The following is an 18,555-nucleotide window of genomic DNA, read 5'->3' on the forward strand; positions in this document are numbered from 1 at the left end:
CAAATGACTGCTGGAGTAACACAAGGGCAAGAAATGACCAAGGGATTTGGCAACACAGACCATGGAAAGTGAAATTGGATTGCTTGTAGAGGAAGGAATATAAGAAACACATTCTTTCCAGAATCACACAGGATTCTGTGTGATTTGTTCTTTCTGAACAAACCATAAGCAAGATCTTTTTTTTCCGTATCAGAGAAGTTGCCAAGTATATACCAAAGCCTGGGCATAACTAATTCCTAGACAGACTCAGGCTTTGCAGGTCGGGGGTGGGTTGGTGGTGGGAGGGAGAACAGAGGTAGGAAAGCAGAGACATCAGCACCTTATGGGAGCAAAATGGCACCAATCTCTTTGCTTCAAGATCACCCACATTGCTCACCCACTACTCTTCCCCCACCGGACTTTCTAGTACCTTCCAGGAAGCACTTCACAATAGACAGCATAATGAATTTTTATTATGATTATTTCAATTAAAAAAAATAAGCCCAGAAGTCTCTGGGCAATAAGCTAAAATACAATAAAAAGCAGTATCTTAGTGTTAGCGACATACCTTGCTGGCATGCAGTGACGCAGTAGTAGTAGTAGTGCCTTCAATGCAGGCAAGGCTCTGTAGAAATTTCCACATTATTTCCTACCACTTCCCCTTTTTTCAGAAGTCCCTACTGAAATGAGAGATGAAACTGAGGCACAGAGGTAAAGGAACTAGCCTGAGGTCAGACTGCCAGGAGAATCAGACAGGAACTGAGCCCAGAAAATCCTGACTGTTCTACCCAAAATGCTACCCAGATACAATTCTGTGGCTATTGCCCAGCAGGAGAAGAAAAACAGTGTCTTCTTCTAAGTGACCAGTTAATAACACCCCGTGGGGCGGCAGAAAGTGTCACAGGAAGCAGCCCTGACTTGATGCCCAGCGATCTAGGCCAGAAGCTAGTCAACAGGACTCCCGTAATGTTCCAGGGCCCCTCCTGCCCCCTTGCCTCCAATGCACAGCCCTCACTATAAAATCCAACCCTCCTTGTGGAAAACCAGCTGCACCGCCTCGTTCACATCATTCACGATGTGGGATGCCTCCATGAGCCCCGGGCTGAAGCTGAAGTCCCGGTGCCCGTGGAATGGAGCCTCCTCTGCACCCTGGACAGGCTGGGTAGGCTCTGGACCCTTGGGATTGTACACACCAGTGCACACCAGGATAGAGGCGCAGCTCTGCGTCGCTGAGGGTCGTTGCCTCCACAAGCCACCAGCCCCCTGCTTCTCTGCCCCATCATGCTTCACCATCTGCAGGTACTTGTGGAACAGGTTGGCACCGTAGACATCAGACATAGGATTATCACTGGCAGGGGTAGCCATACCAGAAAACGAAAGAGAAAAAAAAACCCAGTTCAGTGTTACAAGGTAAAGAAAGCGAAGGACAGCTGTGGAACTGGCATGCATTTGATACAAGGAAACAAGGGAGTGATCAGGTATGGAGGAAGAGCAGGGGGAGTCTTGAAAGGGATGAGAAGCTGGAGCAGCACTTACCCAATAGCATAGAGTTTCCGAATGGGGGCCACCCAGCCCCGCCTCTCCGCCTGCAGCCTGATCAGGTCCTCTGCATACTGGTAAGTGAGGACGCTGGGTTTGCCCATCAGGCCTTCGTATCGCAGCTCTTTGCCCGTCATTTTTCGGTAAATGGTTTCCAGGCACAGCAAAAAGGTGCCATGGCCAAACCTGTCAGAGAAGAGAGCTCAGCAGTTCAGGCCTCCCCTCACAGGCCCTAAGCAGGACCCTATACCTTACACTCCAGCACCCTGTTGGTGACAGATAAGTGAACTTATTTCTAGTAAGAATGACATTACCTATTTTTATGACCTGCTGTTATCTACTAACATTTGTTGAGCACTAGAGATGGCATATCACACTTACCTCTCAGAATAACCCCATGAAAGAGCAGTCATTCTCCTCATTTACAGTGAGAAGACTGAGGCATAAAGATTAAGTAACTTGCTCAACATGGCAGAGCTAGGATTACAACCCAAGCAGTCAAGACTCAACAAACTGAAGTTTAAATTCAGCTTTAAATTTGTGGAGACTACTGGTTGCCATTCTCCCCTTCTTTCTCAGTGTCAATTTGCAGCTTACCATATTGTGACCCGATGTAAAAAGTACTCCCTTGCCTCCACTGCAGCGAGGTGAGCAGCCATGTGAATAAGCTACAGGCAAAGAGTCAATGAAATCAGAAGTGCTGGGCTAAACTATTAGCAAGTGTAAAATTGGGGAGTATAAAATTGTTCCATCCTTCCCCACTCCTTCCTGCTGCCTGGAATGCTGATATGGCGGCTGGAGTTCAGGCAGCCATTTTGGATTATGCTGTGAAGAGCCAAGGCTTGCACAGCAGGAAGACAGAGGGAGCCTGTCCCAGATAGGTGGGACTTCCACACAAGCCCTGGACTGCTTACCACATACTTCTTTAACATGAGAAAGAAAGAAACTTCTATCTTGTTTAAGACACTTTTGTTTTGGGTTTTCATCCCTGGCTGCTAAACCAAATCTTAACAGATACTGTCCAACATATTAAAGTTGTATTTCACAAATCAAAACCACATTGAGATACCACCTCACACCAGTCAGAGTGACTAAAATAACAACTCAGGAAACAACAGATGCTGGCAAGGATGTGGAGAAACAAGAACCCTCTTGCACTGTTGATGGGAATGCAAACTGGTGCAGCCACTAGGGAAAAGTGTGAAGGTTCCTCAAAAAATTAAAAACAGAATTCCCTACGACCTAACAATAGCACTACTAGGAATTTATCCAAAGGATACAGGAGTGCTGGTGCATAGGGGCACATAGTACCCCAATGTTTACAACAACACTTTCAACAATACCCAAAGTATGGAAACAGCCCAAAAGTGCATCAACGGATGAATAAAGAAGATGTGGTATATCCATACAATGGAATACTACTTGGCAATGAGAAAGAATGAAATTTTGCCATTTGCAACCACGTGGATGGAACTAGAGGGTATTATGCTAAGTGAAAGAAGTCAGTCAGAGAAAGACAGATATCATATATTTTCACTCATATGTGGAACTTGAGAAAGTTAACAGAACACCATGGGGGAAGGGAAAGGGAAAAAAAAGTTACAGAGGGAGGCAAACCATAAGAGACTCTTAAATACAGAGAACAAACTGAGCGTTGATGGGGGCTGGGAAAATGGGTGATGGGCATTGAGGAAGGCACTTGTTGGGATGAGCACTGGGTGTTGTATGTAAGCAATGAACCATGGGAATCTACCCCCAAAGCCAAGAGCACACTGTACACTCTGTATGTTAGCTAACTTGACAATAAATTATATATTTAAAAAAGAAGAAAATTTAAAAATAATTAAAAAACAAATAAACTTGTATTTCAGTGTCACTTATTTATGTGACAAATTTTATTTTCAATTTTTAAATTACTGAATGAAAATTAATCTCGGGGTGCCTGGGTGGCTTAGTCGGTTAAGTGTCCGACTCTTGGTTTCAGCTCAGGTCATTATCTCACAGTTTACAAGTTCAAGCCCTGCGTCGGGCTCTGTACTGACAGTGCAGAACCTGCTTGGGATTCTCTCTCTCCCTCCCTCTCTGCCCCTCCCTTGCACACGCTCTCTTTCAATAAATAAATAAAAACACTTAACAAAAAAAAAAGAAAGAAAATCAATCTCAAATTTAGTTTATAAACTGAAATTTGCCCCTGGCTATTCAGTTCCAGCCTACATAACCAAACCCCTCTCACCTAGTGTCAGCACACACTAACTATAGGAAGAATACTTCAGAAAAAATATCTAACCTCAGCATGCAGAAATATACGTTTTATAAAATATTTATTTATTTTGAGAGAGAAAGAGAAAGCACAAGTGGGGGCAGACAGAGAGAGACAGAAAGAGAATCCTAAGCAGGCTCCATGCTCAGCTCAGAGCCCCGATGCAGGGCTCGATCTCATATTGTGAGATCATGAACTGAGACAAAATCAAGAGTTGGATGCTTAACCGACTGAGCCACACAAGTGCCCCTGCAGAAATATATCTTTTAAAGTAACAAGGGAACACTTGTAACACTCATCTCTTTGGAGTTAATGAGTGACATGACTTCAGTCACATCAAGTGTTGGGCCTGCTGCCCTCTGTTGATGGATCACTCACAGAGTGCACTGGGAATCAGTAAGTAGCAGAGAAAGAAAACTCTAGACTTTGGGCCTGCAGATTAAGAGCAGCCATACAGTACACAATAGCCATAGCTGCCCTTCCAGGAAGGCCCTCAAGGGCTAGGAAAAGCGCTGCCTAGACCGTTCTTAGCCTCCAAAAAGGACACGCCAGATGAGGTTTAAACAGCTGAGGAGAGAACATGGGCCTGCTCAATATCAATGTGCCTTTGAGAAAGTCACTTACCCACTGGGTCTCAAGCTCTCTGGCCTACACAATCATCAGAATAATTATTGCATACCCCGCCCTACATCTTAAGGACAGAAAGAAACAACAAAGAACTCGTGCTACAGGGACAATGCAAGGAGCAGCTGTACTGCTGGCCTCAGAAGTCATCCATCATTTGGGCTCCATAGGCAAACACAGCATGTTCTGGAGGAGCCCAGCTGGCTCAGTCGGTGGAGTGCACAACTCTTGGTCTAGGGGTCATGAGCTCAAGCCTCACGTTGGGGATAGCGATTACTTTAAAAAATAAAAAATCTTAAAAAAGGGGTACTTGGGTTGCTCAGTCGGTTAAGTATCCGACTTGATTTTGGCTCAGGTCATGATTTCACAGTTCGTGAGTTCAAGCCCCACATCAGGCTCTGGGCTCACAGTGCAGAGCCTGCTAGGGATTCTCTCTCCCTCTCTCTCTCTCCCTCTGAAAATAAAATATATAAACTTAAAAAAAATAAAAATCTTAAAAAAAATAACATGTTCTGTTAAGATTCTGGAGGGCAAAGATCATGCGTTAAAGATCATCTCAACATATCTTCAATGTTCTGTAAGCTATACTTTTCATTTAATAATCAGAAGTGACCCATTGAAAATCCTCACAGAAGATTAAGTTTCTGTGACAAATATGGGTTCTGCTCAGGCAGGGGTCTGACCACCCAGAGTACTGACCGCCCAGATGGTAGGAAACTGTCAGCAGGACCACCCAGGCAACAGATGGCAGTGGCCACCACAGTCAAACCCAGAGACTCTGTGTCCTCACCTGGGCATCCTGGCTTCAGCCATCCAAAGGAGATCCATGTTGCTGGCCAGGACAGGAAGATGGGGATAGGGGAATGTTGCCAGACCAGTCCCAGGGTTCCCATTGCTGAGAAGGACATCCATGATCAGCTGCAGGCTGGTCTCCCAGCGGATTGGCTCCCCAAGGAGGAGTACCCCTTTAAAGAGTAAAGGCATGGAGGTGAGGGTTGCAGGGAGGAAGGCCCTTAGAAGGCCAGCTGATGCCAGCTGGCACCACCCAACCACAAGCTCTTCCTCCACAGTATACACCCCTGCAAGGGCACAGTTCCCAGAACCAGCCTTCAAAGAGCCACTCACCCATTCACCAAGGTGAACAAAGCCCAGGACCCAGGAAGGCACTTCCTAAGGGCTCCCACTTTCACTTGTATTCGCCAGTACTTCACAGAAGAGGTGAAAACAAAGAAAACCAGCAGCCAAGTCTCAAGCCTGCATCCTCCGATGGACTAATGCTCTCCTGACCACCTCACTCACAAGTACCTGGCAAAGGGCTCATCTTCCTCAGCCACTTCTCTCTGAGCCCCAGAGGCCTGTAAACCTAACAGCTAGGACAGGGGGATCCAGAGTGACACAGACCTGCATTCCAAGTCCCTGTTAATTTTCCTTTGTGAATGTGGGCAAGTTATTTACCTTCTCTAAGCCTCGGCCTTCCCAAGTATGTAATAACAATACCTACTATTGTTTAGGATAAAAATGATGTAATAAAGCACTTAACCCATGCTGGACACACAGCACTTAGCAAATGGTAGCTGCCAATATAAGCTACAAGGCCAGCGACTGAACAAAACCGGTGGTCTCAAGGGGGAAGTACTGCCCCCTAGGGAGGTGTTCTAGAAATTGGAGGGTGTATTTTATTTTTTATGTTTATTTATTATTTTTGAGAGAGAGAGAGAGAGAGAAAGCAAGCGAGTGGGGGAAGAGCAGAGAGAGAGGGAGACGCAGAACCCGAAGCAGGGTCCAGTCTCTGAGCTGTCAGCACAGAGCCCAACACGGGGCTCAAACCCACGAACTGTGAGATCATGACCTGAGCAGAAGTTGGTTTCTTAACTGACTAGGTCACCCAGACACCCCTGGAAGATGTATTTTAATTGTAATGATCATGGCAAGGGATCATGGGAGGGGGCCAAGAATGCTAGATGCTCAGGACACTCCTACTAAACAATCAAAAACTGGCCCCTATTAACATTTGAGTGTTCCATCTGACATTCACAAAGGTGAAAAACCTATTTATAATTAATTGAGCTTAAGCCCTAATTTAATTCTACATGTAAACATAAAGTATTTTTTGGTAGAGTTTTCATACACACTCATTTTCCAAAAATGCAACTATCATGTAAGTCAAGAAAAGACTGCACTTTATCTTTCCAAAACTTTACCAATAGCTGTTCCCTATTTTGGAAAATCACTTCACCAATGACAATGCTGCCCCTAATTTCTGAGTCACAAATAAAACACACCTATATCACACCTATCACACTTATATCAGGCTGCATTTGTAGCTGTAACATTCATGGTGATTCCATGTTTTGTATTATTATTTCACTACTTTATTATGTCTTCTTGAATAATCATTTACATGTTGAAGTACATATTACCTTACTAAAAAATGTTTGTTTTATCTCTCCCTCTTACAATTAGGGCTTTAGGGGCAGCTAGGTGGTTCAGTCAGTTAAGTGTCTGACTTTGGTTCAGGTCATGATCTCATGGCTCGTGGTCTGAAGCCACGCATTGGGCTCTGCACTGATGGTGCGGAGCCGGCTTGGGATTCTCTCTCTGTCTCCCTCTCTCTGCCCCTCCCCGACTCACGCACTCTCTCTCAAAATACATACATACATACATACATACATACATACATATATACATAAATAGGGTTTACGTTGAACTAGTTAATTTTTAATATACAGTATTATTCAGTATGTATTCAATTAATATACAGTATCAGTGAACTTCACTGCAGAGTAGTAAAGAGGACATTATGGTATTTTTGTTATACAAGGGAGAACTGGGTTTAATGGAGCTGTGAAACGCTGGTTTAGATAACCTCTGGGGGCCTTTCCATGCTAAGATTTTCTACACTTACAATTTTTCTGGAATACTAAGGCAAGTGACATGGGGAAGGAAAGATTAAAAACAAATGTCTCAGAGGTAGTAAGTGGCAGATCTGAGACTAGAACCCAGACGACCTGACATCCAATGCCCCTAGCAACCCTACCAGTCTGTAGGCACAGAGCGGCACTAGGACAGCCTGGAAGGCCAAAAGGAGAAGCACCCAGAGCCACGCCTATCCATCCCAGCAGAGGACCTCATTACCTTCAATGGCAGGGAAGTCGTTCCTTAGAAGGGGCTGCCAAGAGACAAAGAATAGGCCCATTAATGCCACAGTCGCAGTCCACTACCAGACAGCCACACAACCAGTTTCAAGGGGTAGCAGGAGGAAAGACACACTTTAGACAGATCAAAGACCACCCCCAGGCCTAGTCCAAGCCAAGGAGAAGCCAGATAGGACTGAGGAAGAAAATTTACAAAGAAAAGTAAAGAGAGAAAGAGCAGGGCTACCACAGAACAGTCTGAGGGAACCCACATATGAAAGTCTCCCAGGAGGAAGGGCTAGTCAGCTGTCCTTCTTCAGGACAGGAGGTAAGTTATAAGCCAAGCAAGAGTCTAGAATCAGGTAGCTCAAATGAAGGTAAGCCTATGGAGAAAAGGGAGGCCATCAGGGCATGATGGACCATTTCTCTCAACATGAGATGAGGAGGCAGGAGTCTTCAGTTTACCAATCTCCTGGAGTCCGTTCCTTTTCTAGACTATTAGTCCTGGCACTACTACTAACCAGCTATGTGACCTGGGGCAGGTCCTTTCCTCTGCACGGGGCTCAGTCTCTGAGCTGCTCTAAGATCTGTTCCAACTCTGACATTCGAGTTCTCCACATAATTTCCATGGTCCTAGAAGAAAGCTTTCAAAGGCAATGAAGTGCTCTATTCAATCAGAAAGTTCCAGAGAAAGGACTAAGGCTACATAAACAAAAGTTAAGCTTGTTTGTTTATAACTACATTTTTCCATATTTTGACAGTGGTTTGACTTAAACTGTAGGCCATATGACATAGAGTTCACATGAGAAAGGGGGGCCAAAGGCCATCAAGGGCAGGCAGTCATACTCTAAAAGATCAACGAGAGGCTCCGTAACTAGTGATCAGAAGAGATAACAAGTCAAACCAGTGGTTCAAATAAGAGCCAAACCCACAAGGAATATGGACATACTCAGAATTGCTGGTTACTTTTAAAAGCAAGCTGTTTCTCATAAGGACAACTTTCCACAGCAAGCTTCAGTGTAAAGTAGCAGCAATGATTAATTTCACAAAGGTTAATGATTCTCCCAAGCAATACTCAAAAAGCCAGTTTGTAAAATATAAAACTCCTCACTGGAAATGCTAAGGCTTTGAAAGGGATTCTCAGCTAATTACAAACGATGCAGAAAGGAAAGCCCTTAGGAGCCAGTTGCTCTTCTGGGCCATCCTTGTGTATCTGGGGAACAAAATCCTTGGCCAGATATGCCTCTCCAAGATGGATAAGATGAAGTTCTTAGTGGGAGGGGTTGCAAGGCTGGTAAGAAGAACCCATGTGGGGAATAAGAGGACAAAACTAAACACAAGACACCCAGGAGCATGCTCATTATTACCGTGGTCTTTGGCCGCCGCTGGAGATCCACCATGTCAAGCACAGGAAAGGCCATTCGCAGCTCATCCACAGTAACCACATTCTCAAAGCCCAGTCTACAGCAAGATTAGGAAAGCAAAGCTGGACACTTCTGGGAGATGCCTCTAAGGTGAGGGGAACCAACACAGTCCCAACCAAACTAGTCCACCCAATCCCCAGACAGGAGTAAACCAGTGAGAGCCCAGACACAGCCCCGCAAGGCCCATGGCAATCCTGGAGGACAAGCCATGACTGCACAGGCAGAGCATGTATGCACACCATCACTGAATGCATCGGTGGTCACTGGGCACACTCCGGTGCCAGGTCCTATGCTGGGCACTACCAGGGCTCAGAAGCACACAAGAATCTCTGGCCTCAAGCTCACTACATGCCCAGGGCCCATTTAAACCAGCACTCTGTGAACAGTGCTGCCACATGTGTTGAGTTCAAAAGAGGAGACTCCTCAGCGGGCTGGTAGCTGGACAGAGTCTAGAGAAGTCAGACGTGAGCTAACTCTTGAGGAGAAGCCAGATTCAGACAGTTTGGGGAGGCCACGAAGAGTGGAATGCCAGTGCCAACCAACCTCACCTCTCCAAGACCTGCCTCCATTTTCTTGCCCTCAATTCCCACTTAAAATCTTAACTGGGCATGGTTTCAGATTACTTTCAAAATGAATCTCTCAAAAATGCTTCCATTAGATCACCCTAACAGCAACAACACCTGCAATGACTCTCCTGCCCACATAAGTAAGTTCGCTGGCCTCTTGCCCTTACTTCTGAGGTTCCCTTTCCGAGACACCACTCTTCCTCTTCTCATTCCCCACCCTGTCCCAATCTAATCTCCTGCTTTGGGGATCCATGTCTTCCCTGCTCTCTTCAGCATCCTTACCTCCTTCCCCGCATGGAAAACCAAAACCATCTCCCGTGGCACAGCCACATCCCTCCATGAAGCCACCAGTCATTCCCACTCCCAGATCCTCCCTTCCCAACACCTGTGACTCTCAGAACCTGTACTGCACTCCTTGGTCTTCAATCATGTATCATCTTAAACACTCCTGCATCCTTTCTGGGTGTGCTACTCCTACCTCCTCAAGCATGAACCTTTTGAGGAAGACACAACCCCATGTGCTTCTCTTGGTCTCCCTGCCCCTGCAGAGCACACAGCACAGGGCTGGTACAGAGGAAGTGCTCAACACAGGTTCACAAAATGAGCAAATGAATAAGCTGCTTGAGTACAGGGACCAAGTCTTCTGCCTCTTGAGTGTACACACACCCAAAAGGTTCACTGCAGATATTAGTTGATAAGTTGATTGAGCACCCCAAAGAACAACGCTAGAGCAGTCGTTCCCAAACCTAATTAGTTTTCTCTTTTAACATACAGATTGCTGATTTTTTTTTTTAATTTTTTTTTTCAACTATTTATTTTTGGGACAGAGAGAGACAGAGCATGAACGGGGGAGGGGCAGAGAGAGAGGGAGACAGAATCGGAAACAGGCTCCAGGCTCTGAGCCATCAGCCCAGAGCCTGACGCGGGGCTCGAACTCACGGACCGCGACATCGTGACCTGGCTGAAGTCGGACGCTCAACCGACTGTGCCACCCAGGCGCCCCTGGATTGCTGATTTTTAATCTCAGACCTAGTAAACCAAGAATCTATATATATATTTTTTAAGTTTATTTATTTTTGAGAGAAAGAAAGCATGAGCAGGGGAGGCGCAGAGAGAGAGAGGGAAGGGAGACACAGAATCCGAGAAGCAGGCTCCAGGCTCTGAGCTGTCAGCATACAGCCTGATGCGGGGCTTGAACCCATAAACTGTGAGATCATGACCTGAGCCAAAATCAGGCACTTAACCAAGTGAGCCACCCAAGTGCCCCCAAGAACCTGTATTTTAAGCTCCCCAGTAGATTCCAATTCAGTGGGCTGGCTTTTGGAAACTATCAGGAACCAGGACCGGCCATACCTGGGAGCCATCCTCCCTCCCTCCAGAGCCTACCACATATCCCATAAGCTCTGGCACCATGCAGTCAGAACACCTCACTATGGTCCCCCCTCAGCCATGGAAGGAAAACTCCAGTCCTGTCCTCTCCTCTTCAGCCAGAGCAAGAATCACCAAAAGGATACACTCGGGCATTTTCCACCAGGGGCCCCTGCCCAGACACCAGCATCCGCTTGTTGTGATATTGGGAGAAGAGCTTCATGGGGCTGTGAGAGAGAATGACTTGGTCTGGCTCCACCTGTACAGACAGCCAAAGACAGAGGACAGCAGAGGTGACACAACAGTTGAAAATAATGGGGAGATAGGTGGCTTCTTTCACTTAGAAAGGAAAAAAATCTGTGCAGAAAAAAGGTGGGGGCAGCCTTTTCTGGCACCTGGACACTTCTAGACACTACCCAAACAGGTGTGAAAAGAACCTACTTTGGCTCTTGCCACAAAAAACAAACAAGCAGGAAATGCCATTAGTCGTGGGTTCTGACCACTCACCAAACCTGTTCTCAGTTCCTCCAACTGGAGACCACAGGGTTTATGTGCATGTTCTTTGTCATCGTCACAGAAATATGCCTCTGACTTTGACTTTCTGTTTTCAGTTCTACCTAAAGACTTAACTTTTTAACATTTATATAATACAAACTCCAACAATGCAGCCAATATTCACAATGTTTTTGGAACCCTCTCTGGAAGGCACAGAAGGGAACCAGTTGTACTCTTTTGGTCTGCATTCACCCCCAAGCAATGTTGAACCCAGTCAATCAGCCACTTTATTTATTCTTTTGGTTCCAAAGGGCTGTTTCCAAAAACTAAATCCACCCTTAACAAAGAAGGATGTGTCAATGTTGATACACCAAGTGGAGCTCCAAATGGGCAAAAAGGGACTGCTTTTGGGGGACAGTGTTCATTCAGTTGTGTACAACTTATTTATGAGAAACAAGAGTGCCACCTGGTATACAGAGATTTAGGAAAATGTGACCCTTGCTTTCCAGGGGCTGACAATCCAAAACAGACAATCCTGGTGCCTAGAAAAGAAATGGATATAAAGACAGCAGACTGAAACTATCTAATCCATGGGCAGGATTTTTGTGCTCAACGCATAATGATATATAAAAAAATGCCCATGCTGATGAGGCTCTACTCATGAGTCTAAGCTTGAACTTCAAGTTATTTTCTAGTACTGACCCAACTGGCCATGCCTGAGGGCTATGCAACACTGCCCGAACCCAGGAAAGGCAGCTTAGAGTTGGAAGGGGGGTGCCACCAGAACCACGTCTTTGGGCTTCGATGTCTCCACCTGCCTCACCTTGAACCCCAGCAGGGCTGACAGCTCCTGGGCTTTGCTCTGTTGTAAGATGTTCCCAGCATTCGTGACAAAGACCACGGGCACCCGCAGCTGCCCATGAGAGTTCACCAGTCTACGGAATGCTTCCAGAGCAGCAGGGATCACTCTGTGACCCCGCACCAGCACTCCATCGATGTCCAACAGGAACCCAAAAGTGGGCGCGCTCTGCACAGTGGAAAGAGAATCACCACAGCGTGAGTCAAGAGGCAAAGGGGAAGAAGGAAAAGACCCTTACAAAGTGGTGTGCCTCATTATCCCCAGGTCACCTAGAGCTTTGAATAGAAAATGAGGACATGGAGGGCGCCTGGGTGGCTCAATTGGTTAAGCATCTGACTTCAGCTCAGGTCATAATCTTGTGGTTTGTGAGTTCGAGCCCTGCGTCGGGCTCTGTGCTGACAGCTCAGAGCCCGGAGCTGCTTCAGATTCTGTGTCTCCCTCTCTCTGCTCCTTGCCTGCTCATGCTCTGTCTCTATCAAAAATAAATAAACATTAAAAAAAAAAAAAAAAGAAAAAGAAAATGAGGACATGGGATTTCTGATAAGGCAAATCCATCTATAAAAATGAATTAGTCCCTTGTCATGTATTTTTAAGGATATAAGTATTTGGTTAAAACTATCTTTACATAATTAATATAAAAGAATTTTTAAGTGGAAAATACAGAAATTCAAAAACATTCCAGCACTTTAACATAACCAATCTCATCTCTTTGTTTTCTCCCATCCAAGTACTAACCAGGCCTGACCCTGCTTAGCTTCTGATTTCAGATGAGATTGGGTGTGTTCAGGGTGGTATAACCATAGACTCTTCTTTTTCTATTCTTATGCTTATCACATAGCTACGACAACACTTTATATGTTCGATTTTACACCCTGTTCTTCTTGCTTGACATTCAAATATTTTTATCTGTTACAACAGCCTTCATAATCATCTTTTACAATTTTATTACAACACACACGAAGTTAAAAAAAAAAATTCAATTGCTATAGATGATATAAAAAATTTCTCAAGTTTCTTGTCTCCTTCTTCCACTTAGTGCTGTTTCCTATCTTGTATGTTTCCAGGAACTTTTTATAAATCTATAGTAATAACTTCCTATCTGTTAACTAACACACAATGGCATTATATTTTATTTTCTTTTCCTTCTGACCTTTTTTTTTTAGATACCTTTTGGTATCTCTTATTTATCTTTCCATATCAATATACATAGTTCTATCTCCTAAACATCATTTCTAGCTACATAATTCTCAGTGAATACTCCACTAACATTATATTTCCCCCTATTTTGGATACTTACGTTTTCCTACATTTTTGCTACTATGAATAATGTTATAAAGAACTTCTTCATGATTACTGGTTTTTCCTTAAGCTAGATTCATAAAAGTAGGAGTAATAAGTCAAGAGTGCAGGGGCACCTGGGTGGCCCAGTCAGTTAAGTGTCTGACTCTTGATTTCGGCTCAGGTCATGATCTCGCAGTCTGTGGGATCAAGCCCCATGCTGGGGCATGGAGCCTACTTGGGATCCTCTCTCTCTCTGCCTCTCCCCTGCTTGTGTTCTCTCTCTCAAAATAAATAAATACACTTAAAAAAAAAAAGTCAAGAATGCAAACATTTTGGGACTCCTGGGTGGCTCAGTCAATTGAGTAACTGACTTTGGCTCAGGTCATAATCTCACAATTCATGAGTTCAAGCCCCCACATCAGGCTTCTTGTCAGTACAGAGCTTGCTTCAGAGCCTCTGTCCCCATCTCTGTCCCCTCCCCCCTCTAAAAAATAAATAAACATTTAAAAATAAAATAAAATCATCTTAAAAAAAAAGAGTACAAACATTTTAATGATGTGTAACCTATTGACAAACGTTTTCTAAAAACATGTATCAGGGTACCTGGATGGCTCAGTTGGTTAAATGTCCAACTTCAACCCAGGTCATGATATCTCACGGTTCATGAGTTTGAGCCCCACATTGGGCTCTGCACTGACAGCTTAGAGTCTGGAGCCTGCTTTGGATTCTCTGTCTCCTTCTCTCTCTCTGCCCCTCCCCTGCTTGTGCGCTCACTCACATGCGCTCTCTCATTCTCTCTCAAAAATAAATAAATACTAAAATAAAATAAAAATGGGGCACCTGGGTGGCTCAGTCGGTTCAGCATCGGCCTTCAGCTCAAGTCATGATATCACACACAGTTCATGGGTTCAAGTCCCGCATCAGGCTCTCCTTGCTTCGGATCCTCTATGTCCCCCTCTCTCTGCCCCTCCCTTGCTCATTCTCTCTCTCTCTCTCTCTCAAAATAAATAAACAAACTTAAAGCTTAAAGTAAAAAAATAAAAACATGTGTCAACTTACACAGCCACTGGTAATGCACTTTATGCTTGCCGATAATAATTTTCATATGTATCAAAGAGTTTGTTAATTATCAAAGGTCCTGTTAATTTAAAAGTTTAAAAATAATGGTATCTCTCTCAATATGTATTTCTTGGAACTTATAAAGTTGAACATTGTCCTTTTTAAGTTTATTTATTTTTTTTTAGTAATCTCTACACCTAACATGGGGCTACAACACACAACCCTGAGATAAAGAGTCACATGCTCCTCCTACTGAGCCAATCAGGCACTTTGAACGTTGTCCTTTTTTTAAAAAAAATCATTCTTTGGACGCCTGGCTGGCTCAGTTGGTGGAGCATGTGACTCTTGACCCCAAGCCCCACATTGAGGAAAGAGATTACTTAAATTAAAAAAAATTGTTTAGGGGGCACCTGGGTGGCTCAGTCAGTTAAGTGTCCAACTCTCAATTTCAGCACAGGTCATGATCTCAAAGTCGTGGGATCAAGCCCTGCAGAGGGCTCTGCACTGACAGCGCGGAGCCTGCTTGGGATTCTCCCTCTCCCTCTCGCTCTGCCCCTTCCTCCCTCTCTCTCTCTCTCAAAAATAAACATTAAAATAAAAGGATAGGATATTAAGTTATATTAAGGAATTACTAATGTTGTTAGGTATGACAGCATTGTAGTTATGTTTAAATGTCATTTCTACACACAGAAGAATCTGAGGGTAAAGTGATAAGAAATCAGCAATTCATTTTAAAATCTTACAGCTGGAAAAAACAAAAAATAAAAAAATAAAAGCTTAACACTGGAAAAAAAGAGAGGGGAGGAACATAAACAAAGCAAGTGTGGCAAACTGTCATTAACTGCTAAATCTGGGAGATGGTTATATGGGTTCATATTACTGGTTTTGGATTTTTGAAAACTTACATAGTTAAAAAAAAAATAAAATGTCTCATTTGTGCTGATGGCTACAAAATTTAACCATACATAGTTTTAATGCCCATATCCTAAATAGCCACAAAAGTTGCTCTCTTAGAAATAAGAATCCACAGACCCTGCTACCGAAAACCTTTTTCAGGACAATTTAGCAATGTCTTTAAGGCTCCCTCATCTCTAACTATATAAATGAGTAATCATACACCTCCAACCCTTAGATGAATGTATACAGAGAAACCAAGCACTCAGTAACAAGAAAGTGAAGGTACAATTGTAACAAATGTGCCACATTAACACCCAGATATTAGTAACACAGGAAACTGGGGGAAGGGGGAATATATATAAGATTCCTCTACAGTTTCTGTTCAATTTTTCTGTAAACCTAAAATTTTTCTAAAAAATAAAGTTTATTAAGTTCTTTAAATGAAGTTATCTATATAGAAAGAGACCTTCTCCTTTATTTTTTTTTTCATTTTTCTTTTCATTCTCTTCTGTATCTGTGTTCTGATTTTTCTTCTGCTATCACTTGTTTTGTTATCTTTTGTTTTTAATTAGTCCTGGGTATTAGGCCAAATCCTAAAGTTCTTATCTGTGGCACTGATAAAATGTATGGTTTAGGTTTGGGTTTTATTTTTAATGTTTATTTTTGAGAGAGAGACAGACAGACAGACAGACAGACAGACAGAGAAAGGGGAGGGGCATGGAATCCTGAATCTGAGCTGTCAGAGTCTGATGCAGGACTCAAACTCACTGGCCGCAAGATCATGACCTAAGCCGAAGTCAAGACACTTAACCAACTGAGCTACCCAGGTGCCCCAAAATGTGTGGTTTTAAGATTAGTTTAAAGTGAAGGGACTACTAAGATGTTCCTTTGTATTTTTGCTTCTAACCTGGAATTGGTTTGGTATGTTTTCAACAACAGCATTAGAACTGTTTACTTTACTGTCTACTCCAATCACTTCCACATTTAAGAGAACTTACTATCTGCCAGTCATTGTGCAAAGTACCCTACATATATCAGAGAAAATACCCTACAGATATTCTTACAAAAACACTGCATGGTAAGTAATATCCTCAATACATAGATGGAGAAATTGAAGCTTAGGAAGCTAAGTAATTTGCCTTAAGTCATTTAGTAAACAGTATAGGCAGGATTCAATTCTAAAGCTAGTACTCTGAAATGCTGATGCTACATGCCTTTCTTCCCTTTTTCTACTCTATCAGAAAGTCACTTGGAAATATCACCTGCAAAGACGCTAGAGTCAATACAATCGTTATAAGACAAAAAGTCCTTTTACCAAAATAGTCTCATTCCATGCTTCCAGCATGGCCACTTTTAGCTCTGTGGCACTAGTCAAGTCACTTAACTTCTTTGAATCTTAGCTGCTCCATATGCAAAAATGAGAACAGTGATAACATAGCTGTTAGGAGCTAGGACTCTGGCACCATACTGCCCTGGATTCCGGATTCTACCACTTACCAGCTGTACACCCTTGGGAAAGTTGCTTAACCTCTCTGTGCTTCAGTCCCTCCATCTGTAAAATGGAATAACAGTACTTACCTCATAGAGTTGTCATAAAAATTGTATATATTAGTAATTGTGAAGTGTGTGGCACAAAGTGCTGTTTTTAAAAATAAGTATTTAAAATTATCAAAGGGTTACCGTGAAAGCACTACATAAATGTATATTATCATCATTACACACAGAAATTGTGATTTTAGAAAACAAAGTGATCCTCTTAAAAAAAAAAAAGACAAATGGCCCAGGGGGAAGTGAGGGTGCCAGATCTGACTACCTGCCTTATTACGGTCCTGGCACAGTTGTCCACCAGCTGTTTGACCTTACAAAGAAAAGTACTTAAAAACTTGACTCCAAGCTCCAAGCTTCAGCTTCCTTACTGCAGGGTTATATCTACCTCCAAAGTTGTGGAATTATCACTTAAGCACCGGGACAAATTGGAGACCCTGCACCAGTTCTCTTCCTCTAGCCCCTCAGAGCTTCCCCTACATTCTGCATGTAACAGAGGCTCATTATAAGCACGGCCCACAAGCGAATGGAACCAAAGTAAAAAAAGTCGCACAAAACCCACATTTATCTCTGGGCTGTCCGTTTATATAGGCGCGGATCCCAGAGGGGAGTCTATCGCGAGTCCCCAAATCTCTTTCAAATGTAGCTGAAATATCAAAACCGAAAGATTCTCATCCTGAAAAATCACAGAGGAAATGCAAGAATCACACTCTGACCAGGAAAACAGAAACACAGAAATTGCGGAGTAACTTTGGAGACGAAAGCAGCGAACGGCCAAGAAACAATCCTGGTGCGCGTTTTGGGTTTGTTTTGTTCATTCTCTAGCTGGAGTAACTTTTCTTTCAGGCCGAAGGCACGGCAAATCCCCTGACTGAGGGGGAGGCGGGACGCGCCAGGGACACTCGTGCTCTGGGAAAGAACGAAGCGCACCGAGGTCAGTGGCCTAGTAAAAGCCATTTCCCAGGAGGCCGGGGATGCCGGAGTGGCCCGGCCCCTCCCTCCCTCCCTCCCGGCGGCTCCGGCCCCATCCCCAGCCCTGAGGACCTGCTCGGTGGGAACCTGGACTTTCTCACCTGTGCGGAGTCCGCGGCGTAACCTCTTCTGGGGCAGCGGCCCCGGAGCCCCGCCGCCGCGCGCGCCGCCCCCCACCAGAGCCCCGGCACCGCACCGACCGCCGCCAGGCTGCGGAGCACAGCCATCCGGCCGCCCGTCGCGCGCACGTGCAGACAGTCGCCAAGGCCCGCGGCCGTCCCCGCCCACGTCCCCGCTGCGCAGCCAATCAGCGGCCGGGGAGCTCTCGGGCCGATCGGTGCCCGAGACATCTCGGGAGTTGTAGTCTTGTGTCCGTGTCTGGAAGCCCGGTGAGGCGCGAGCCAGTTGGGGCTAGGGGTGTGACTGAGTTCTGAGTCAAGCTGGGCACGGGGTTGAGCACGAGCGGGGCGGGGCAGGCCAGGGGCAGCGGCAGGAACAGGGGCCGGGACTCAACCAGGTGCAGAAAGTGCTTGCCCGGCGGGCCGTGGTGGGG

General features: G+C 44.7%; 1 protein-coding gene across 1 annotated transcript; it reads right to left on the reverse strand.

Annotated features, from left to right (window-relative positions):
• Positions 1 to 432: 432 nt before the first annotated feature.
• HDHD5 (haloacid dehalogenase like hydrolase domain containing 5) lies at positions 433 to 18,244 on the reverse strand. Its single transcript, XM_040462586.1, has 8 exons — positions 18,104 to 18,244; positions 12,213 to 12,416; positions 11,041 to 11,153; positions 8,904 to 8,997; positions 7,538 to 7,571; positions 5,193 to 5,367; positions 1,516 to 1,704; positions 433 to 1,327 (listed from the first exon to the last, which is right to left on the reverse strand). The coding sequence occupies exons 1-8, from the start codon at positions 18,227 to 18,229 to the stop codon at positions 994 to 996; spliced, it is 1,269 nt and encodes a 422-aa protein (XP_040318520.1). The 5' UTR covers positions 18,230 to 18,244; the 3' UTR covers positions 433 to 993.
• Positions 18,245 to 18,555: the final 311 nt, after the last annotated feature.

The sequence above is a fragment of the Herpailurus yagouaroundi genome, unplaced genomic scaffold (assembly GCF_014898765.1).
Source record: "Herpailurus yagouaroundi ecotype Mexico unplaced genomic scaffold, PumYag 355, whole genome shotgun sequence".
In the NCBI taxonomy this organism is placed as follows: domain Eukaryota; kingdom Metazoa; phylum Chordata; class Mammalia; order Carnivora; family Felidae; genus Herpailurus; species Herpailurus yagouaroundi.